Consider the following 24,906-nt stretch of genomic DNA (forward strand, 5'->3'; position numbering starts at 1 on the left):
TTTTCCTAATATTGAACCCACTATACATTCTAGCAACTTGGTCATAGTGTATACTTATCATAGTATGTTTTTATTGCTTCTTTGGATATATTTTATTCAATATCTTTGCATTGGTATACATTAGAGATTGTAGTCTATAATTTTCTTTTTCTGATTTATTTCTCCCTGGTTCACCTATCAGAACCATACTTGTCATAGAAAAAAATTTATAGCATCCCTTCTTTGCTAACTATACAATATTAGAATCAATTACTCTTTGAATGTTTGATAAAACTCAATTGTAAATTCATCTATTCTTGAGGATATTTTCTTTGAGAGTTACTTTATGGCTTGTTCAGTTTCTTTTCTAGAAACTGGGTCATTTATGTTTCATTTCTGTTCTGTCAGCCTAATACTTTATATTTTTATTAATATCCATCACATTTAGGTTATCAGTTTTATTGCTTTATAATTGGGCCCATATTTTCTACTGATTTGCTTTTTTAAATTGACAATTTGGATTTCCTCTCTCTCTTTTTTTAATCAGATAAGCAAATGGCTTATTTCATTCATTTTTCAAAAAGCCTCCACTATGTTTTGGGTTATGTGCAGTTTTGGTTCTTGTAAGATCACGGGATCAAACAATAGACACACCTTTACTTAGGGTGGATAGGACAATAATCAGTCAGCAAATATTTATTAAGTGTTTATTATGTGTCAGACATTGTGGTAAATTCTGGGGCAAAATGACTTCTATCAGTCTCTCCTTTGACCTTTACCCAACTCCTCTCCATCACACTTCCCTTCTCTTTATCTTGAGTTTCTTCACATGACTATATCTTAGCAGATAGATAAACTCTGATAATATGTGTGTGAAAAAAGTAAAAAGAATGAAACAACCCCTTTTTCATGGACCTCATGTCCTAATAAGGGAGACAAATAAATAAGACTTTAAAAGGTTGTCATGTAGTTGGTGGTTTGGACCTGTTTGGCCCCAAGAAGCAGAACCAGATAGGTGAAAGTTGCAAAAAGGGAAGTTTAGCCTTGGCATCAGGAAAAGCCTCATAATAATTACAGCTTTCCAAAAGTGGGATGGGCTGCCTTTTGAAATGCCGAGTCCCCTTCCCTGTATATCTTCAAGGAGAAACTAACCAGTTGTCAGGTGTATTGTGGAGGGTATTCTTCTGTGTGTAAATTAGACCAGATTGTCACCAAGCCCCCTTCTGCCTCAGATACTGCATGACTTCTGAACTTCCCTGTGCTTCAATTTCTTTATCTGTAAGGCAGGGGTGGGCAAAAGGGTGGGAGGGAGGGTGGTTTAGATTAAATAACCTCCAAATTCTTTTCCAGCTCAATTCCTATAATCTTGTGAAGAGATTATAATGGGTTTCTTTTGAACTTTCAGTTCCAAAATTCTTTGTTTTTAGGACTACAATTAACTTGTGACTTTTTTTATCTTACTAGATTGAAAACTTCTTAGAGATAAGGGTTTTACTGTTCATCTCTGTATCTTGAACAGAAATGGTCCCTGAACTTTTTAGATAATTGAAATCATCAATAAAAAGCTTCCCCAGTACATATGTTTTACATGTATACTACTGTGCGAATAATTATGTATAGTAAATAAACCTTATACAAAAATAGACTTTAAAAATAATATAAGTATAAAATAATATTTGATTCTTGAGTCAATAAAGAACCAGTGGAGTTTATTAAGTAGTAGAGTAATTTGGTCACAGTTGTGCTTTTGGAAAATTATTTTGGTACCTATGTGGAGTATGAGTTGAAGGGGAGAGTGGCTTAAGGCAGGTAAATCAATTAGGAGGCTATTGCAACTGTCCATGTGATAGGTATTATGGAGTTGAACTTAGGATGATAGCTGTATATGTAGTGAAAAGGGGGCAGATGTGAGACATGTGGCGATATAACAGATAAGATAAAGCAAATGATTGGATATGTGGATTATGGGATGAGGGAAAGAGAGAAATAGAAGATGGTGCTGAGGCTGTGAAAACTAGCATGACTAGAAGGATAACGGTATTCTCAATAGTAATAGGAAAGCTTAGAATATGGGTTGTTCAGAGGAAATGTAATACCTGTGATTTGCTCACAGACATCTATTCCTGTTCCCTTTCTTTTCTTCTTACTTGCCTGCTGCTTGCCAGAGCCACAGCCATGTAGTAATTTGGACATCAGGTGTTGGAGTTGGAATTTTCCCAGGGGCCCCTATGAAGCAATTCACAAGGGGGCATATAAGGATCTTGCACGGTGAAGAGAGGAGAGGAAGTGAGGGAGTTTGGGGGGATATCAGATTAAGTATGGGTGTGAGGCAAACTCCACAACAGTAGCTACCTCAGTGAGGGTAGGATGGGGCCTGTCTTCCCACTGCCTTATTGGCTGTTCATATAACTTGACATATGGTCAAGATCCCCTCCCACCAGAAAAGATGATATAGTCTTCTGAGGGCCTCTAGCCTCCATTTTGGAGACACTTTCCTAGATCATGTAGAATCGTATTCTGTGTGATCAGTTCAACAGACAATTATTATATACCTATTTTGTAGTAGGCAGTTTTTTCCAATTTAGTTCATCAAGCATTTATTATGTATTTACTATTTGCCACACCCTGTATAGAAATGAAACTCCTTCACAGAAGGTTAAATATTAACTGTGGCCATTTTTAGAAAATGTAGAATATCTTTGATGTTAAAGTTGAAAGTTTGTATACACTGTGGTTTCCTCATCTGTAAAGGCAACTAGAGAAGGAAGTATCTTTGCCAAGAAAACTCCAATGGGGTCACAAAGAGTTGGACCCAACTGAAATGACCAAACTGAATTAAACATGCTTCATAGAAATGCTAATGTCTCAATCTGTAGTATAGTGAAAGATCATTGATCTTACTAAAAGACAGGTTTTCAAACTCTCTCTCTGTCACCTACAAGATGTGTGATCTTAAGTAAGTTGAATAACTTCTCTGAGATTGATTTTTCTAAGTTGTAAAAGTGTGTGAGAAAGAAGAGGGGGAGATGAAAATATTCTACCTACATCACTGAGTTGTCCTGAGGATCAAATCAAATCAAATATATAAAGCACTTTGCAAGCTTTAAAGCCCTATAAAATTATTATTGTTGTTGTTTTAAAGGAGAAAAATAAGACATTTTTGTTTGGGGACCCTGAGGCAGTTCTGTGAGGTTATGAATCATCTTTATATTTGGACAAATATTGATGATGTAAAAGTAGTATTTGTTTTTCAATCCATCAGAAATGTATATGTAATACAGCTTGATATTTAAAGTATCTATGACCATATATTGTATCAATATTTGTAATATCATTGTAATTTAGCAAATGGCTATAATTCTTCTAAAGAATAAATACTTCTTTCTTTCCCATTCTACATCAAATCAGTTTTACTTTCTAAGATAAATCAAAACCCTGAAACTTTGGTTTGATGGCTCCTTAACTTAATATACCTTTAAACTTGTAAAAGTACTCTCTATCCATTCTCCTTCATTTGTCTAGTTTAAATAGTTTCCAGCCTCTTCTCACCAGGTACTTGTCAGGCATTTGGTAGATAAGCTTATTTTTACCCTGCTTGGTTAATTAAGGTGATTGTAAACAAAAGATGTACAATTCAAAGTCAAGCCGAATTTCACATGGATGATGGAGGTGATAATAGCTAATTCCTGCTTGATCTTTCCTGTCTTTGCTCTGGCTAGCATACACTGACCTTGTCCACAATCGGATGACCTCCCTATTTTACTCCCCTGTTTTGAAAGCTGCTCTTGCCATAGCTGGCCCTGAGGGGGTATCTGGGAGACCACTGATCCACTGACCCATGTCAAGACTGGATTTTCAGTCGATCTACTGGGCCTCTGACAAGGTTACATGATGGACTTACTGAACATAAAAGCCAAAGAGCCTGCATTTTTTTTGCTTCTTAAGTGACATGCACATTATACTTTGTAGGAGGAAAATATTCTAGCAATTTACTATGAAATTAATTTCCTAACTAATTTAATATATTATTTTTAAAGTGACCAAATTCTATCTAAAGTCCCCCCCCTTTTTTTAGTTTACTGGAATTAATTTCTTAAAACTGAACTTGAATATTTACAGATTTAAGAAAAATATGTAAAAATATAAAAAATAATATAATTTAATATTTTCTAGCATAAAAGAGTAGGTTTTGAAAATTCTTATTGTGTGTTATTTTGGGGGAAAATCCATTATTTCCTTTGAAAATCTTAAGACATCATTACTAGTATAGTATAGCATGGTCTCATAAATGCCAACACTTATATTTCTAATTTTAAAATCATGCTTTTAAAGAACCCCATGCATTTGCTTTTGAAAGCATGTTATAAAAAAGCATGTTTCCTAAAGGGAAGTCCATCACCATCCTATGAGTGGTGATTCAAGTTTGGATAAGATCTAGTAGGACTCTCTTATCTGGATAGAAAGGAAGAAAGAAAAATATTTTCCACTTGTGTTTACTTTATTTATTCCACCATTTCTTCTTCCATACAGTAATACATTATCACTTCTTTGTTCTACAGTTTATAACATGACATTGTCTTTTATTTTTTATGTAGGAGTTGATCCCTGAATTTTATTATCTTCCTGAGATGTTTGTCAACTTCAATAATTATAATCTTGGAGTGATGGATGATGGGACAGTGGTGTCTGATGTTGAACTTCCTCCATGGGCCAAAAGTTCAGAAGAATTTGTTCGCATAAACAGATTGGTAAGATAGAAATCATGGCTTTCTCTGTCAAAGGCCCATTCTTATGGCATCTTTCATGTAGTGTATAAAAGTTAACCCGGGTCCTTTTGTACAAAGCTGAATTTGCTATAGATTACAGAGTGATATAACATTCCTTGACTCTCCACTTTGCTTATATTAGCTTATTGTTTTCATGTATGTATGATAACTAAGAGTTATTCAAAACCCTAGAATGATGTGGTGATGTTGCTTTTTAAAATATATTTGTCCTACCAAAAACACAGTTTTACTTTTATTTACATAGCTAGTTTTACTATTTTTACTTTAAGTTGAGGAGTCTGTACTTTTTTGATATGGGAAACATTGTTTCAGATTATCTCCCACATTTTATTCTTTGAAACAAATACTTCTGTAATATTTAAAATATATGAACCTTAAAAAAGTCATTTACTGAAACTCGTTACAATTGCTTAGTTGACATGTGACATATAAATATCCTGTTCTTAGAATACCTACTGTCCTTTTTAACTTTTGATAGAAATTTCACAGCAGCAAATGATGCTTTTATGCCTGGTAATTTATAATTCGGTTTCTCTTAATAGCATTTTTTTGTAATTATAATCTTAGAAGTCCAAACTAACCATTATAGTTTTGAGTTTGCTATTGAATAACAAAATATTTAAATTCAGTTGTCTAAATAATGCTTTAATTTTTAAAAAAAATACATCCTCCTCACTTCTCATTAGCTCTGCTTTTATTTCATTCCCCTGAACACTAATCTCAATCTTGCTATTTCTAAAATTGTACAATGAGGCATATGTAGCATGCTAACTTTTACCAGATACTTCAAAAGATGCTCACTGTATCATTGTATTTAAACTTAGTCTTCAAAATATGGCTCTGCAATGGGTAAGAAGTTCCATACTTGAAATATGTTAGTGGTTTCTTTGAAGGAAAAGTGGAGATAGGAGAGTTGACTTGATTTGGTGTTTGCACTCTTCTCTACTTGCTTCTTGAGGAGCCCTTTAAGAAAAATTAATAATTGTGATCAGAACCATATAATTAATGAAACATGAGGTTCAAAGGTAATTTGAAGCCTAAAGGGAACCAACTCTCTTTAAATCAAGTGAGCATATGTAGTGTTGCTAAACATGCTGGGGGGTGGAGAGTGTGTTGCAGTGAAGTATTCTTTTTGGCTTTACAATGAACCTTGGCTGATGGTCATGTTTTAAAGATTTCATCTCTTATCAGTGTTTTAATTTGACAACTTGAAGGATTTAGTAGTTCATCTTGTAAGCTGGTCCTCCTCCTCACTGCCCCCACTCCACTCCCATCCTTATGCCATACTCTCTTGAAAATGGAGAACTAGTAGGAGATATTAGAAAGTGGCAACTTACCAACCAATTCAGATCTGTTGGGAGCCTGTGCTTTTATGGAATTATCTATTTTGTAGTATTCTGCAACAATAAAATGCTTCCAAATTTTGTTATGATTTTTTAAAAATCTAAAGGTACTTGATTTTTATTTTGATTCTATCAATTTTATATATGTTATGGTGTATTATGTGAATATTTCTTTTTCTTTAGTGTACGGGCATTAGAAATCAGTAGCAAGTCAAACACAAAAGCAGTTTTCCTTTGGAACTGTATGAGTTTACACCACTAGTAATTTTTTGTCTCTAATTTTGAGTGGGGGGTTGGGGAGTAATATCACTGTTGATTTTGCAAAGAAATTTAGAAGTCCAAAAAACATGATGAACGAAGCTTTGTATAGTGTAATTCAGGTTGATTCATTTTATGTTTTCCTTTTAACCTCCTAGGACTGACTAAATGATTAGTGTCGTATTTTATGTATCTGTTAACATGTTATCACATGAGGTATTTTTTCCCTTTTTTGCTTTTTTAGTTTGCTTCTTCCAGCCTACAGATTTTATGCAATGATTGTAGCTCATGAAATGCATACTACTTTGATCTGTGACCTTTTTGTGGTGCTAATCGGGTTCCTGATATCATTATACCTTGCTCATTAATCATATTTCCTGCAGCCCGTCAGGCAACCAGACAGCCCAAGTCCCTGTTTTCAGCCCTCTGTTGGCAGGTTTCTGCTTTTCCAGATTATTACAGTGCAATACTTTGGCTTCTCATAACCAGAGCCACATCAAGCTGTGTGCTACAATTAAAGTCAGATGGTTCTCAGGTTGAACAGGGATATAGTGTTGCAGCTGTCTGTCTTCCTGGAACAGACCAGCCCTAGGAACAGATGATATATAGGACAGTGAAAAATAACAGATTGTACAGTACCAGGTTAGTAGCAGGGGATCAGAACGTTAATTAATGGACATACTTATTTTAAATTGATACAGAGCTCATCATTTTAAAATACTGAGGAGCACACATGTTAATTCAAGAAAACAATTTTAAGGACACATATGACTATATTTTGATTGATACTGTGTTGGGAGTTTTTCTTCTGCTTGCATTTGCTAAAGGAAAGTAGTAACTCTGTGGTTAAAGAGTTGATATAATGATGGGGGGGGGAATTTGCTAGTACCCATGTAGACATTTTTATTTTGAAAGAAATACAGTATTGGGACTTTGGCCAAACACCCAGATGTAAATATTGTGCATATCTTGAAAGCAAAAACTAAAAGATGCAGTTTTTATTTCAGGAAAAGAAGTAAAATCTCCATTGTTCTCGGTATTTGAAATAAAAGTGAAATTGAATATGATCCTCCATTTTGACTTGGGTCTGGATGCTTGATCTTGTTCTCACATGTTAAATGAAACTGAAGATCTTGATTCCAAATGCTACAGAGAAAACAAATGAGCAATAGGACTTACACCTTCAAAATAACGTGAGATTCCTTAATTCACCACTCTTTAGTATAGGAAACTATAGATATGTATAAATATAAACTATATATACAGGGAATCCCTGTATAATTTCAAGAGGTAAATTTAATTCAGAAGGCCAGACTGGGCAATAACTCTCTAACAAGAGTTCGTAACCTGACGTCTGTGAGTTTGTTTTTAATATTTTTGACAAATGCATTACAGTTTAATTTTTTTCATTTGTGATTATATGTATTTTTATGAATTTAAAAACATTTTTTCTAAAGAATCCATAGGCTGCTCCAGACTGTCAAAGTAATACATGATAAGGAAATTTTTAAGAATTCCTGTTTTAGAGTTTTTTCTAAAAATACATTTTATTTAGGTGAAACTGAGTAAAACTTCACTCAAATTGATTCAGTTAAAATAGTCCTTTTTAACTTAGGGAAACCTGTCTTCTTTCATCCCTTCCTCCTGAGTTTTCTCTGTAGTGAAAAGACTGTCACCCCCAAAATGAACTGTAATGAAATATAGAAATGCTAAGAGTTTTTATTGTTACTTGTTTAAGAATATATAATAGTATAGGTGTGAAGATCTGTAAATATAGCTTACTAAAAGGTGATTTTAGGGAGGAGAAGAAGAGTATAAGGAACTTCAGTCAACTTTAGTGGTCTTTTGATGTCAGGGGTCAAAGTTGCAAAGAAAGATAGAAAGTTTTAGAGGCCCTGTAGGTTAGAAAGTGAAGAAAAGAGGGAGAGAGCTGACAGGCTACTGATTGAGTTGATCAAGATTGGATCAAAGGAATGCTAATCAAAATTTTGTTTGCTCAGAAGAGACTATTAGAGCACTCTATTTCATAGGCATTGTTATTGGCAGTATTTTTTTGGCATAGCCTAGGTCACAGGGTAGGGAACCTGTGGCCTACAGGCCACATGTGGCCTTCTAAGTCCTCAAGTGTGGCCCTTTGACTGAATACAAACTTCACAGAATAAATCCCCTTAATTAAAGGATTTGTTCTGTAAAACTTGGACTCAGTCAAAAGGCCACACCCAAGGACCTAGAAGGCCACAGCTTCCCTACCCCTGGGGCTAGGAGTTAATAGCCAAGTTATGATTCAAGTGGTCAGAGGGTGAGTAGTTTTGACCTAAAACCTAGAAAGAAGAAGTCTGGGCTTCCTACAAGGATGAAAAAGGAACTAAAGTTAAAAATTTGGTCTAGGACTAGAGGGTAAAAACTGAAGTGAACTTACAACAAAGTACAGTGATCCTGAAGCTCAGGGTCAGAACTAAAGGCCCACTGAGTAAAAGGAAAAGGAAATAGGCAGAGTCCAGAACAGATGATTTAGTGTGCTCAACTTGGGACATGCTGATTGGGCAGCCTGAGACTGTGTATTTATAAGTCTACTTATTCTTTATAGAATTGGTTCCCCCAAATGTATACATGCATACATATGTACATGTGTGTGTGTGCGTGTTGGGAGAAAGAGTTGGACCTTGAGAAAGTCCATTTTTCCATGACATACCATTTATGAGATAGCATAGTATAGCATAGTATAATGGAGAAAAAAATATCTAGAATTTTTCCCTATTTGAAGAAGATGAATAATTGAGTATGGCTAGATGAAGAAAGGAAGTATACTATGAAGTAGAGGATGGCACTAGGGTTGTTCCTTGTCGGTGCATTCTACTTGTGGGAGTCATCGGTGTGCAAAGGTAATCTGATAGTATTTCTTGAATTCTCAGGCTCATTAAAATGGGAGCTATAGAGGTAGAAGAAGAAAGGAAAAGATCTTCAAATGGAAAGAAGAAGAATTTTGAAAAGTAGCACTAATGAGTGGAGTGGATATATAGACAAAATGTTGTAGACAGAATGTAGCTCTTATCTTAATGAGTCTGAAAATACACTTATTGATAAAGGGAAAACAGGGTAAGGGTGGGAAAAAAAGAAACTAAAGAATTGTGGGATAAGGATGTGATATACATTGCATGCACACATACTTCCTGTTTGCTATGTCTTTCCTTTTTGCAAAGCTTAGGTTCTAGTCTGATAATTCAAGAAATACTATCAGATACTATCAGAGAGACAAAGAGAATGAAGGATGATCTCTGAGGGAGCTAGAACAATCAGGACAAACATTCTCCAGAAGGTGGAATTTGAGACTAGAGTTGAAGGAAGCTGGAGAAGCTAAGGAACAGGAATAGAGCATTGCAATCTTAGGGAAACTCATGCATAGGCCTGGAGAAGGAATATGCCGTCCTGTATATCAGGGACAGCAGGTAGGCTAGCCCGGCTGGAGTGTAGAAAGTATGAAGTGATTAAACTGTAAGAAGCCTGGAAATATAATAGGGGTCCAGGTCATGAAGAGCTTCAAATACCAAAGGAGTTTACATTTGATGTTGTAAGTAATAGGGAGCCAGCGGAGTTTATTGAGTAGGTGGGTGACCTGCTCAGATCTATACTATAGAAAAGGAAAAAATGGGGAGGAGAGGGGGAATTAGGTTTTCAGAAGCTTAGCAATAGGATTATGGGAAAGGCCTGGAGTGATAATGGAGCCTTCAAAGGGTCAAGTCCTTAAATAAAAAGCTAAATATATTTAGCAATTAGTAGATATCATCCAAATATTCATTATAATGTTTTAGAAACTTTTTTCTAAATATTTAGTGTGATGGATTTCAAATATTTCCTAGCATAAAAGATCCTCCTAAAAGTTGAAATTGCATACATGAAAGGGAAGTATTATGAGCCATTGAATTTACTATGTGGAATATAATTGAAAATGGTTAATTGCTTTTTGTATATTTGGGGAAATAAGATGCTAATACGTCAAACCACTGGCAGCACTTAAAGCCACAAATTTAACTTGTTTGGAATACATCTGAAAATGTTGTTTTCTTTAAGAAATTCAGAGACCTATAACTGCCTTATGCTAAACAGTACATTTATGCTGTTTAAAAAAAAAAGGATATGAACGTATGATAATAATTAGCTTGTGGCAGTGTAACCAAACCTGAGAAACTGAAATTGAATGTGACTTCTGTTACCATTTTATAGACTTGATCAAATCATAATTAAGTGTAGTGAGAAATTGCTTGCCTTTTGGCTTTTGTGTGTCAATATGTAGCTCTTAAAGTTTTTACTTCATCCAGGTATTCTATGCTGTGCCTCTTTAGCTTTCATGTTTCTTTCACCTTAAATCTTAGTCTATACCACTTATCTTATAATAAGAGACATATTATTTTCTTTTCTGATAAAGAACATAAGTGATAGAAACTTGATGTACTTTTTTTGTTTTAAGCTGTGTACAAATAAGCTTTTTCTCTCTTTTGAGCTGTATTTTAAGCTCAGTGATGTTTAAAAAAAACCAACCTTATCTTATTCATCTTTGTAACAATCAACAAGAATTTATTAAATACTCATGTTGTGCCAGCACTGTTCTAGGGGATGGAGAAAAAAAAGAATAAGATGAAACAAGTCTAGTCCTGCATGAGTTTCCATAATTTTAAGGGAATACGTACCAGATAAATGCAAGGTGATTTCAGACGGGAGGCACTAGCATCTGAGTGGGTCAACAAATACTTCATGTCGGAGGCATGGGAGCTGAGCTTTGATGAAAACTCAGGTTTCTAAGAGTTGTGTATCCCTATAGTAAGTAGTAAAATACTTTGAACCTATTAGATGCTATAAATGCCCATTTGATTTTTATTTAATCCCTGGTATTTAATTTTGGTTTGTGTGATTGAGTTTCTCCTTCAAGTTAAGCTTTTTCTTTACACATCTTCCTCTGTCCTACCCTCTCCTTCCCATATAAATTTCAATAGAGAGCTTTAATTAATTTCAGTTTATTTGAGATTTTGTTATATCATTTTTTCTTTATAGTTACATATTTGACTAAAGGCTTATACCCCACATATATATGTCTCCTATGTGTGTACTAATGAAATAAAAATATAGGTGCTTTTTTGGATAATTTTTTTCTCAAGATTGTATTATTTAGCATTTTTTAAAACATAAGATTTTGAGGAGTTGTATCATTAGCTACCATATTAAAAATGAAAAAATGATGATATTAAAGTCAATAAACCAATGTCAAAATTTCCTTTAAATGCTGTTTTAAAGTATTACCAGAGTAAGCCATTTCCCCTATCTCTTTGACCCCTTTCCAGAGAAAAGGGCCATAATAAGAAAGATTTTGTCTCATGATTATTTTCTTAAAGTGTTCTTTGGTTCTAGGTATTTTGCCTTGTCAAGATCACAGGAGCATTATTTTTTTTTAAGATTCAATTTTATTTTTTTCAATTGATAGAAATCTGTATTTTCTCCCTCTGCTCCCTACCCCACTAAAAAAAAAAAATGGAAAAACAAAACATACATAGGCAAGCACAGCAAATTCCCCCATTGGCCATGTCCAAAAAAAATGTCTCAATCAGCACCTTCAGTCCCACTCTCTGTCAAGAAGTGGACAGCATGTTTCCTCATTGGTCTCCGAAATCATGATTGGCCATTGCATTGATCAGATTATTTGGTCTTTTGCATTTGTTTGTCTTTACTATGTTATTCCTGTATTAATTATTCTGCAGTCTCTGTTTACTTCATTCTGCATCATTTCGTAGTTTTCTCAGATTTCTTTGAAACTCCTCCTTTCATGATTTCTTTATTCTGTTGACCCTGTCCCTCCTCAGAAGTGATTGCTTCTGATTACCCCCTTTCCCAATCTGCCCTCCTCTCTATCATCCTTCTGCTCTCTTGTCCCCTTCTCCCACTGTTTTCCTGTAGGGTAAGACAGATTTCCATATGTGTATGTTATTTCCCTCCTTAAGCCAAATCCTATGAAAATAAGATTTACTCATTCCCTCTTACCTTCCCCCATTTCGCCTCCACTGTAAGAGACTTTTGGTTTTTTTGTGAGATAATTTACCCCATTCTACCTCTCCCATCCCTTCATTTTATTCTCCAGATATGACCCTTAATCTTCAACTCACCCTGTGCCCTCTATCTATCTATCTATCTATCTATCTATCTATCTATCTAATCCATATAATTTTTTTCCTCCAACTACCCTAATACTGACAAAGGTCTCATGAGTTATAAATATCATCTTTCCATGCAGGAATGTAAACAGTTCAACTTAATAAGTCTCTTATGATTTCTTTTTCCTGTTTACCTCTTCATGTTCCACTTGAGTCTTGTATTTGAAAGTCAGATTTTCTATTCAGCTCTGATCTTTTAAATGCTTCAAAGTCCCCTGTTTCACTGAATGACCATTTTTTCCCCTGAAGGATTATACTCAGTTTTGCTGGGTAGGTGATTCTTGGTTGTAATTCTATCTCCTTTGCCCTCCTGAATATTATATTCCATGCCCTGCAGTCCTTTAATGTAGAAGCTGCTAAATCTTGTGTTATCCTGATTGTGTTTCCACACTTGAATTGTTTCTTCTGGCAGCTTGTAATATTTTCTCCTTGACCTGGGAACTCTGGAATTTGGCTACAATATTCCTAGGAGTTTTCCTTTGGGGATCTCTTTCAGGAGGAGATCTGTGGATTCTTTCATTTCTATTTTGCCCTCTGGTTCTAAAATATCAGGGCAGTTTTCCTTGATAATTTCTTGAAAGATGATGTCTAGGCTCTTTTTTTGATCATGGCTTTCAGATAGTCCAATAATTTTTAAATTCTCTCTCCTGGATCTATTTTCCAGGTCAGTTGTTTTTCCAATGAGATATTTCACATTGTTTCTAATTTTTCATTCTTTTGGATTTGTTCTACTGTGTCTGATTTCTCATAAAGTCACTAGCTTCCAATTGCTCTATTCTAATTTTTAAGGAAGTATTTTCTTCAGTAAGCTTTTGGACTTCCTTTTCCATTTGGCCAATTTTTCTTTTTAGGGCATTTTCTCCTCATTGGCTTTTTGGACCTCTTTTGCCATTTGGGTTAGGCTATTTTTTAAGGTGTTATTTTCTTCAGTATTTTTTTGGGTCTCCTTTAGCAAGCTGTTGACTTGTTTTTCATGATTTTCTTGCATCACTCTCATTTCTCTTCCCAGTTTTTCCTCTACTTCCTTTACTTGCTTCTCAAAATCCCTTTTGAGCTGTTCCAAGGCCTGGGACTGATTCATATTTTTCTTGGAGGTTTTGGATGTAGGAGCTTTGACTTTGTTGTCTTCTTCTGGTTGTATGTTTTGATCTTCTTTGTCACCAAAGTAAGATAATGTAGTCTGACTCTTTTTGCGCTGCTTGCTCATGATCCCAGCCAGTTACTTGAGTTTTAAACTCTTTGTTAAGGTAAGAGTCTGCTTCCAATGTGGAGAGTGTACTGTCCCAAGCTTTGGGGGTTTGTGTAGCTGTTTTCAGAGATACTTGTAGGGACCTGTAAGTTTTCAGTTCTTCCAAGGTGGTATGATAAGGGGTGAGGTGTTTGCTCCTTTCCTGGCCAGTGCTCTGGTCTATTAGTGACCACAAGTACTCCTTTCTGTCCTGTAACTGTGAGGAGGGTTTCCTCTTTCACAGCCACTACAAGCTCCACCACGCCAGTGCTCCTCCTCACCCCAGCACTGCTGCCTAGAACTGTGACCCAGATCCAAACAGGGGCAAAGCAAGAGATTCCTGCCTCAGCACTGGCAAAGAGATCCCTGCAATCCCTCTCTGATCAGCCACTGGATTCCCCCTCAGTCTGTGGGCCAGAAGCTCAGAAGGCAGCTGCCCCCTCAGGGCTGTGCTGTCATGGAACTGGAGCTGAGACCCTGTTCCTGTCTCAGCACCTGAGAAACAGACTTTTCTGGCTGACCTTTGGCATTCATTGATTGAGGAGTCTGGAAACTGCCACAGCTGCCCGTGATTCAGTCCTCTCAGGCCTGCTCCAGGTTCACTGTGACTTGTGTGCCCACACCTTGCTGTGCTCTTCTTTCAGCTCAGCACGATATACCTTTCTGCTCAATCATCCAGGTTGAATTGGGCTGGAAATTTGTTTCACTCTGTCTTTTTGTGGGTTCTGCCACTTTAGAATTTGTTTGGAGCCATTTTTTATAGGTATTTGGAGGGGTTTGGGGGAGAGCTCAAGCAACTCACTGCTTTCACTCTGCTATCTTGGCTTCGCCCCCCATTATGATTTCTTACAGCAAAATAGTATCCTATTACATACAAGTACACAATTAGTTCACTTGTTCCACAATTGATGGACACAGTTCTTTGCTACCATAAATAAAAAAAAGTTGCTTTGAGTGTTATGTACATATAGGGTCTTCTCCTCGTTTTTTTTTTTCTCATTGGTGGTATAGGCCCAGTAATAGCATCACTGGGACCCACTTGAGTAGTTTTGGAGGCATAGTTGAAATTTGATTTGTAGAATGACTAGACCAATTCATAATTCTATAAACAGTGTATTAATGTCCATTTTTTCTAGTGTTTGCTGCAACATTTGTCATTTTTCTTTTTTGTCAAATCTGCCAGTCTCCTGGTTTATATGAACTGAAATGTTGGGGTTGTTTTATTTTGGATTTCTCTAATTCACAGTTATTTGGAGAATTTTTTCATGTGGCTATTGAAAGCTTTGAGTTCTTTGTTTGAAAACTGCCTGTTGATATTTTTTGATCATTTATCAATTGGAGAATGTCTCTTATTCTTGTAGATTTGAATTAGTTCCTTATATCTTAGATATGAGACCTTTACAAGAAAAATTGTTACAAAGATTTTCCCCCCAGTTATCATTTCCCTTCTAATTTTAACTGGTTTTTGTTTATGCAAAAACTTAAAAATGTTATTTAATCAAAGTTATCTATTTTGTTTCCTATGATCTTTTCTGTCCTTTGGTCACGAACTTTTTCTTTATCTATAGATCTTGCTTCTCTAATTGTTTATGATATCACCCTTTTGATCTGAGTATCCATTTGGAGTTTAACTTTATATATGGTCTGAGATGTTGGTCTGTTCCTAATTTCTGCCAGACTTTCTAGTTTCCCAGCAGTTTTTCTTAAGAGTTCTTATGTCAGAACCTGGGGTCTTTGGAATTATCAAACACTTGGTTACTATGATTGTTTTCTTCTATTTTTTAACTAGTACCAAATTGTTCAATGATTACTACTTTATAATATAGCTTGAGATCTGGTTCTGGTAAGCCCCCTTCCTTCCTGCCTGTTTCATTATTTCCCTTGAGAGCTTGACCTTTTGTTTCTCTAAATGAATTTCATTTTTTTCTAGCTCTATAAAATAATTCTTTGGTAGTTTGGTATGACACTGGATAAATTAATCAGTTTTAAATTTTTATCATATTTGGCTCAGCCTAACCATGAGCCATTAATATTTTTCCAGTTATTTAGATCAATATTTGTATAAAGTGCTTTATTGTGTGCATGTAGTTGATGATCCTATGAACATATTTAATTGTTCTTTCAGCAACTAAAGGATACTTCTTTCTCCTATACGATACTCACCTTTATCTTTTTCTCCCTTGTATTAAACATTGGTGATAATACTATTGATATACATGTGACATATGATGTTATTCTTCTGTTTTAGAGAAATGAGTAAAATGTTCATTCAACTCATCCATCTTTTCTTTTCTAACATCAAAACATTCTTTTTATCAGTGATTTATTCAATATTTTATCTGAAATCAACACCCAAAGTTTGCTGTAATGACCTAATTTATCCAGCATTGTCAGGGAATGAGATAGTCTACATAAATGAATTTTGTAGATAGCTAAAGATTAAGTATTTTAAATAACCCATTAAGTATCAAGATCTTTTATTTTTATTTTATATAACCACTGTAATATAAAATAATGTAAACTTGTTTGTATAAAATCAATAAGCATTTATTAAGAGCTGACTATATGTTATGAATTATACATCTCCATGCCTTAAACAAATGATAGTAAACATTGACATTGCCTTGATGATTCATTGTCAGAGAGCAGTATAATGCAGTGGAGAGAGAGCTACCTTCAGAGCTAGGAATAACTGTCCTCCTCACCCCAGGCAGGTTATTTACTTTTCAATGCTTTAGGCAGCTTTCTAGTATTGTAAGTTGAAGAGAAGGTGCCATCCTACCTTATCCCAAGAGTTCTTTATACCAGTGAAATATTGGTCAGGTGTTATCAGTGTCATCACTCTAAATTATACAACATCAGTAATTACACTCTCATGTAATACAGTGATGCCCTTAAAGGCTATTGGGATGTGTTGATGACTCCTCTTCATTTTTATATTTTTTCTGTCTGCTTTAGTAACATAGTTACATCTCATGCTTTCTTTTACTTTTTTTCTGATATCAATGCCTCCTTATAATTCTATGCCTTACTTTATATAGTTGTTTAGAGGAAGGTCTTGAGGTCTTTATCTTTCCTATAGATTACATGGGTTTTGTGACAGTGATTATTGGCATTATATCTTTTAGAACTTTTTCCTTATCTCTGATACAGATGATTAAGGTTACCATGAATAAACCCTGAATAAGCAGTATGTTTGCACATATACATACATAACATGTTGTTATTGTTGTTTAGTTCTTTTAGTTGTGTCTGACTCTTCTTGACCCCATTTTGGGGTTTTCTTAATAAAGATACTAGAATGGTTTGCCATTTCCTTCTACAGCTCATGTTACAAATAAGGAGACTGAGGCAAACAGGGTTAAGTGACTTGCCCAGGGTCATACAGCTAGTAAGTGCCTGAGGCCAGATTTGAACTCAGGAAGATGAGTCTATCTGACTCCAGGCCAGGCACTCTATCCACTGCACCACCTAGCTACCACACATATCATATGTGTGTATGTATGAAAAAGAGATAGAAAAACCTTTGGACTTTCATCTAAATTTTGTATTATTGATAAGATAAGGTTGTATTTGTCGAAGTCAAATTTAGACTTCTGATAATCTCAACCACATACACATACATACATATGTGTGCTATAGATCTGAAATATAAACCAGTTGTCTCTTGTTCTTTTCAAGAACTGAAGATTAAAGCTTAGGTCTTTCCTTTACTTCCTTTAGCCTAAGACCTGTCCTATTCTGTAAAAAATGAGAAGCATATTTATCAATATTTGAGGGGAATAAGAATGTGGGCAAGTAAGAGAAGAGAAAACCTATTCTTAGAGTTAAAGTAATAAAAAATATTGATAGCTGGCATCCATCACTTTAGGATTGACAGAATGTTCTTCATACATTATGGCATCTGGCCCTATAAAGCGAGTACTGTGGGTGGTCCTCATTCTGCAAATTAGGAAACTAAAACTTAAAGGGATGACTTGCCTGTGGCTGGGCACTAGCTGCTCAGTGTCAGGACAGAGCTTGCATACTGTTCTTCTTGACTTCAGGTCTACACTGCTGCTCCCAGTAGGCACTCCATTGCTTTAATAAAAAATGAAACAATATTTAGTATGGCTGAAAACATAAAAGCCATGGAAGTATCGCAGTAAATAGAGTACTGGCCTGGAGTCAAGAAGACTCCATGAGTTCAACCTTCACAAGTTCAAATTTGGCCTGATAAGTTACTGTCTTAAAATAAGGCAGTGATAGAAGGTGGTAACCACTGGTTATTCATTTTCCTCACATGTGTGTATGTATATGCATGTGTGTAGATATATACATATGTGTGAATATTCTGTACATATACATGCATACACTCTACATATTTTAGGCAGATTCTGTGAGAGGTTAACCCTCATTTTGGCTTTTTGTCATATCTAAATTTCCTTGATTGAATTTCAGAGAATTAAAGCATTTATTTCAGCATTTATTGTATGCCAAATACTGTACTAAAGCACCAGGTTACAAATGCAAAAGGAGACAGTACATGGCCTTGAGTAGCTTCCATTTGAATGAGGGAAACAATGCATACATGAAGGGGAGTGGTAGCCAACAAAGAGAATATTGGTCTGGGAAGGTACAAAGAGGGTGATTGAAACTATGAGAAAGTCAGCTGGTGTAGGCTGACTTTCCATAGGCAGTGTGGAAGGTTTGTTAAATTCTACTCAGCAGAAGTGTGTGCATTCTCCAGGCATGGAAAGTGCTTGAGGTGAAGAGGAAGATACATGGCTCTAGACAGTGCATTAGCATAGCATGATGATTAGGTTTTTAGCCACAGCAACTCACAAAGACATCTGCTAAGACACTGGAGAATTATGCTGTCCATGAGCGGAGGTAATGCTCAACACTGATGAAATCCCAGACTCAGTAGTATTGCTGTGCTTTTCACATGATGTACAGAAAGACTTCTGCCATTGGAAAGCATGTGAATCACTATTTCCTTATATCACTTAGAGAAATGTAGGAAATTGGCAAAATCAAATAAAAATTGTTTCCTATATAAGCAAAGTCACAGTATATTCCTCTTTTATCCCAACTGCCTTGGGTCCTTATACTATTATCTTTATAAAAAATACTGAAGTTGAAACTGTTGTAGAGTAAAAAGAGATGAAGTTTTCCTTCTGGCTCTGCCACTAGCTAACTTTTCATCTCAAATAATTAAATGTCTTGATTCCTCTTGGTCTCAGTTTCCTCATCCATAAAATAAGGAGTCTTAGACTAGGTAGTCTCTGACATGATTTCCAGTTTTAGCATTCTGCTATCAAGTGGAAGAAAAGTTCCTTCTATTAAAACCAGAGATAGTTGTGATGAAATCAAATGATTCCAGTAGTAGATTCCCTAGATATGTTCTCTAGGCCAGAGTAGTTTTCTATTGTCACCACCTAAAGTTAGAAAAAGGAGTAGATTTCTCATCTAAAGGCTATTAGCTTAACAGTCTTTCTCCATTTTTTTTTCTCCCTGAATAGTTCTTTCCCATCATGACCACTGTAAATCCCCCACACAGTTAATTGGCATTCATTCAACCAATTTTTATTCAGTTCAGTGCAACAAACACTTATAAGCATCTACCTGTGTATAAAGTAGGGAACTAAGGAAACAAAGACTAAAACCAAAAAACAAATACAGTTCCTTCCCTCAAGGAGCTATTGGGAAGACATAACATGTATACCATTAAATATAATGAAATGTAATTTGAGGAAGAGGAGAACACAAGGCTGAATGACATCATGTCAAAGATGTTGATGAGAGATTCTTACATGGCATGAGAGGTTAGACTAGGTGACCTCAAAAGTGTACCCCAACTCTAAGATTCTAATTTATGCATTCTTTAATTCAGGCTAGAAGCTCCAGGAAGAGACAATATAAAGAGACTCAGGCAGAGCTGCATATTAATTTGCATTCACACATGTATATGTACATATGTATATATATATTTTTTTTTTCACGTAGCTGAGATTGCAGGTGGATTTGAGAAATAAATTAATAATTGGAAAGATGAGTGGGAACAGCAAAAGAAAACTCACTGCCTGGTCTCTGGCTTCAGAAGGAACTCTGATTTATTATGAACACAATGCATGACCAAAGCCTTTTTCCACGTGAGAAGTTTCCCAGTTGACATGTCTCCTGGTGATAAGTAAAGAATAGGAGCTTCTGTAATTCTTTGTCCCCTCTCATAGCAGAGTTCCTGCTTTGTACCAAATTCCTTGTAAATGTATATGATGTGCTCCTGCAGGTTGTTCTCCATTTCCTTCTTGCATAGACACAGTGCTGTAGTGCATTCCCTTTCCATCCCTGTAGCAATTTGGGTGCTACCATTAGGTCTTTGGGGTGCCCTTCAAATTTTTCTAGGGTTCTGATGTCATACAGCTCAAACATACTCCTTTTTTATTCCACCAATCCACCACTTTGTGGAGAGGCACCTACTGGCTGCATTGTACTGCACTAAATTTGGGTGAAAACAGAAGTGGTAACTTACATTTATAAATATAAAGTTTGCAAGACACATAAAGATTCTCTTATTTGACCCTTACAATGTCCCTGATACTAATGGCATTATTATTCTCATTTTACTGATAAAGAAACTGAAACATAGAGGCTAAATGACTTGCTCATGGTCATACAACTAGTATTAGAAGCAAGAGTTTAAATGCCAAGTCTTTTCCTCCATCTCTTCTTCTAGGATACTTCTCAAATATAGGTTACTTGCCTCAAGGCATTTTCAGCATAACAGAGGCTATGTGCCATAGTGGATAGTGACCCAACTTTATAGTTAGGAAGATCTGTGTTCAAGTACCACGTCTGAAACATAATGTCTTTATGGCCCTGGGCAAATTTACTTAACCTTTCAGTGCTCCAGAAAATTCTATCAATATAAATTGCAAAACACATAGATCTGCAGTTGAAGAGGAAGTTTCATCATCACATGTTCCCTATGCCAATGAAATCACAGTTACAGTAAAAATATATGTATATATGTATGTAAATGAATATGTTAAGTATATGAGAGGAATGCAAAATGTTATGAAATGAGATGAAGGAATTATTGCTCTCAACTGGCAGGATTTGGCTGAGATCCAGTGGTCTATGATATGGTGATAAAGGTATATCCGAGCCAGATTGTAAAAGTATCTTAACTTCCTAGATAAGGAATTCCTACTTCTTTCAAGAAATAATTAAATAATTCAATAATACGACTAGACTGGGTGCATTCAGAAAACAAATTCATTCAACAAATAATTTTTAGACACCTACTATATGCCAGGAACTTTACTAGGTGCTAGAGTTACAAAGGCAAAAACAAAAACAGCACTTGACCTCAGGAATCTTATGTTCTCTGGAGGAGGGGAGAAGACCACTGTATACACTGATAAGTAAGTGGCAAATTAATATGGTAGGACTCTAATTCTTAAGGAAAGTCATAAAGGGTCTCGTGCAGGAGGTAGCGCTTGAGTTGAGATTACCCTTTGCCAATCCATCACTTTATGATGGCAAAGGTGGAGTGGAAAGTAACTAGAAAGGAAGCCAATCAGAAATACTTACCAAGGGGTGGGTGAGGCAGAACTGTGGAAAATACTCACCCAAATGCGGGTTCAGGAGACACAGAATTCAGTGAGAGTAATGTGGCTCTTAGAGAGCTTGAACCTAGGAAGCAGTGCTTCTCACATTCACAGAATATTCTCAACAGCCAGCTTTTCAAGTTTTCAGCCATTCAATAATAATAACCCACCTTGTACCAGATATTGTGTTAAACCCAGGAGGTACAAAAAGACAAAAGTGAGGCAGTCACCTGAGGAGCTTCCCTAAGGAGACAATTTGTACCTGTAGAGGTTTAATGGAGGAGTATGACACATGCCTAGAGTTCCTCAGATGACACCTTGCAGATGACACTAGGGAGAATTGTAAAGATGTTTGAGGGCCTTGGAGACACAGACCCTGAAGTAGGCATAGTAGCTTTAGTTAGGGTCGCTTTGCCTCAGCACTCTTGGGGGGACTTGGTGATTTCTAAAGGGATTCTAGCCTGTGAAGTTTGAGTTCTAAAGGTCCTAATAGCTTCTTAGTATCCCATAGTTTGCAACCAAATCAGCTTCAATATTCCTCAGCTCCCAAGGAGTTATAGAAAATATGTGTTTCTTACTATATGTATGAAGTAAATATCCTTTTGTAAAAGCCAGCTAATGTCAAATGGTTAAATTGAACTGGGCCTAACTATGGAGAGCATTGGTAGAGAAAGGAGACACCTACAAACCCTGAGGGGAAGATGTAGCTCCCTGACCCTGAGAGATTAGGGACAGAGTATACATGTTACATGCAAAACAAATATAAGTTGATTTGGGGAGGAAGGCACCGAAATATAAGCAATCAGGACAGATTTCCTGTAGAAGGTTGTGCTTAAGCTGAACCTTGAAGGAAGCTGAAGATTCTGAGAGAGGTGAGGCAGGATTTTAGGCATGGGGGAAAGCCAGTGCCAAGGGATGAAAGTGGGATATAGAGTGTCATGTATGAAGAACAGTAAGAAGGCCAGTTTGACTGGACTATAGTATGCATGAAGGGGAATGATGTATAATAAAGCAGGAAAGGTAAGTTTAGGTCATGTTATGAAGGGCCATAAATGCCAAGCAAAGGAATTTATTTTTTATTTTACAGGTTATAAGGAGCCTCTGGAATTTATTGATTAGGGAAATGACATGGTCAGATCTGCACTTTATTAAAATTATTTTCATTTCTGACACTAAAGAGGACTAAGGACCATTTATAATCTTTCATCAAACAATTGTGGGTTTTAACCAAATGTTTGAACTAAAATGACTTAAATCCCCCCCATATTTGTTTGTTACCCTGCTGAGAGAGGCACTTGCCAATAAGAATGTTCTATAAACAACTTCAGTCACCCCCAAAAAACAAACAAACTAACTAACTAAAATATGTTTAGGAAATATTGGAATGGAAATAAATTAGAGTGACAGGATATTATTAAGAGGTTATGTTAGAGTAAGAGATAATGAGGGTCTGACCTAGAACACTGGCATTTTACTTGGAACAGTAAGAAAAGGATTGATGTGAGATAGTAATGATACAGATAAAATTAGCAGAACTAACAAATATGACTTCATCGTAAGTGTGAATGATAGGGATGATGATGGTATAATTGGCAAATAGAGAACTTGATAAAAGAAGCAGGTTTAAGGGAGATAATGTTGAGCTTCATTTTACATATGTTGAGCCTTAGATACTGGTGGGACATCCAGGTAGAAATGCATTGGAGATAGTCTTGAGCTTGGGAGAATAGTCAGTACTAGAGCATACAGATTTGGGAATCATCTACATTCCAGGAACCATTGAAGATGCATGAATAAATTTGACCACCAAGGATATAGAGAAAGAAGAATGTCAATGATAGAGCCTTAGAAAAACCACATTAGGGAATGTGCCTTTTTCAGTCTTCATCTTTCTCACTCTCTCTTCAATTTTTGGCTCTTTTAATCACCCCATCCTCTTGGGCATTCTTTCTTCTCTTGATTTTTCAATACTGTTCTATCATGGTTCTCTTCCTATCTATTTGATGATTCTCAGTCTCCTTTGTAAGTTGACAATCTATACATCATTTTTACTTTACTTGTGGTCTCCAGGACTCTGTCCTTAGTCTGCTCCTTTTCTCTACCTACACTATCTTGGTCTCATCAACTCCCATGGAGTGAACTATGACCTCTATTCAGATGACTTTCAAATCACTATATCCTGCCCTTGTGTGTCTGCTGAGCTCCAGTGTCACTGTGTGCTTAATATCTCTATTGGGATGTCCAGTGGACATCTCAAACTCATCATGTCTAAAACAGAAATAATTTTCTTTCCCCAAAAAGCCAGCCCTCCTACCAAATCCCTGATTTCAATTATAGATACCACGATTCTTCAGTTATCTAGGTTCCTAGCCTAAGAGCCATCCTCATCAGTCAACAAGTACTTATTAAGCACCTGCTGTATGCCAGGCAAACTGTTCTAGGATCTGGGCCTACAAATATGAAACAATCCCAACTTTGTTAACCCCCAAATGCAGTGCTGCATCTCGCAACTTCACTGCAGCCTTGGTTCTGAACACAAAGTATGTCCTCAGGCCATGCAACGCTAACAAATGCTGCTGAAATGCTAAAGGGGTTGGGAGTGGAAAGAGTTTAAGAGGCTATGGTCTAAGCCAGAAAATTTAAGTGACTTGTCCAAGGTTACATACATAACAAGTAGCATAACCTGAATTTGAACCCAAATCCTATGATTTCATGTTCAGCTCCCTGGAGAACTATGGGTTAGATGATAGGACAGAGAGGTATATTTAAAATTATTTGAAAAGCCAAACCCATAGTAGTCATTAAATGTTCATTGTCAATGTCATATCAGAAGGTGGTTACTGACCAGGTGCCCCAGCAATCTCTGTTGGGCCCTGTGATATTTTATATTTTTATTACTGCCTTGGGCAAAAGCTTATACAGAATGCTTCTCAGGGTGACACCAAGCTGGGGAGGGACAGCTAACAAGCTGTATAATAGGATCCAAAGAAATCTTGAAAGGCTAGAACAGTGGGCCAAATCAAATAAAATGAAATTTAATAGGCATAAATATAAAGTTTTACACTTGGGTTCAAGAAGTATACTTTATAAGTAAAAATTCAGAGGCATGGGCAGGCAGCAGGTGATACGGAAAAGATCTAAGTGTTTTAATGGACTGCTGAATCAATATGATTTAACCATGGGAAATGGCCACCAAAAATAGTCTGCATTCACAGAGGTCTGGGACTAGGGAGATGATAATTCCTCCATACTTCTTCTCCATTTATACTGTGTCTGGAATGTTGTGTTCAGTTCCACACTCCACGTTTTCAGAAGGACATTAATAATCTAGCGAATTTTCAGATTCTAGGGTGTTGAAATCCTTTCCTATGAAGATCAGTTGAAGGGCCTGTGGATGGTTAGTTTGAAGACAAGGTGTGTGGAGGAGGGAACATGGCAGCTACCTTCACATATTTGAAAGGCTGTCACATAGAAGAGGCATAAGTTAAACTTGTTCTGCTTTGAGCCTAGATGAGCAGT

General features: G+C 36.1%; 1 protein-coding gene across 4 annotated transcripts in view; it reads left to right on the plus strand.

Moving 5' to 3' along the window:
- Positions 1-24,906, plus strand: part of LRBA (LPS responsive beige-like anchor protein) — a 760,465-nt gene that overhangs the window by 598,460 nt on the left and 137,099 nt on the right. For all 4 annotated transcript variants that reach the window (XM_020994027.2, XM_020994028.2, XM_078148462.1 and 1 more), the window contains one exon: positions 4,575-4,727. In XM_020994027.2, coding sequence (XP_020849686.1) covers positions 4,575-4,727 — 153 coding nt within the window. The remainder of the gene's footprint in view (positions 1-4,574; positions 4,728-24,906) is intronic.

This window comes from Phascolarctos cinereus, unplaced genomic scaffold (genome assembly GCF_003287225.1).
Source record: "Phascolarctos cinereus isolate Bilbo 61053 unplaced genomic scaffold, phaCin_HiC Scaffold_9;HRSCAF=440, whole genome shotgun sequence".
NCBI lineage: Eukaryota > Metazoa > Chordata > Mammalia > Diprotodontia > Phascolarctidae > Phascolarctos > Phascolarctos cinereus.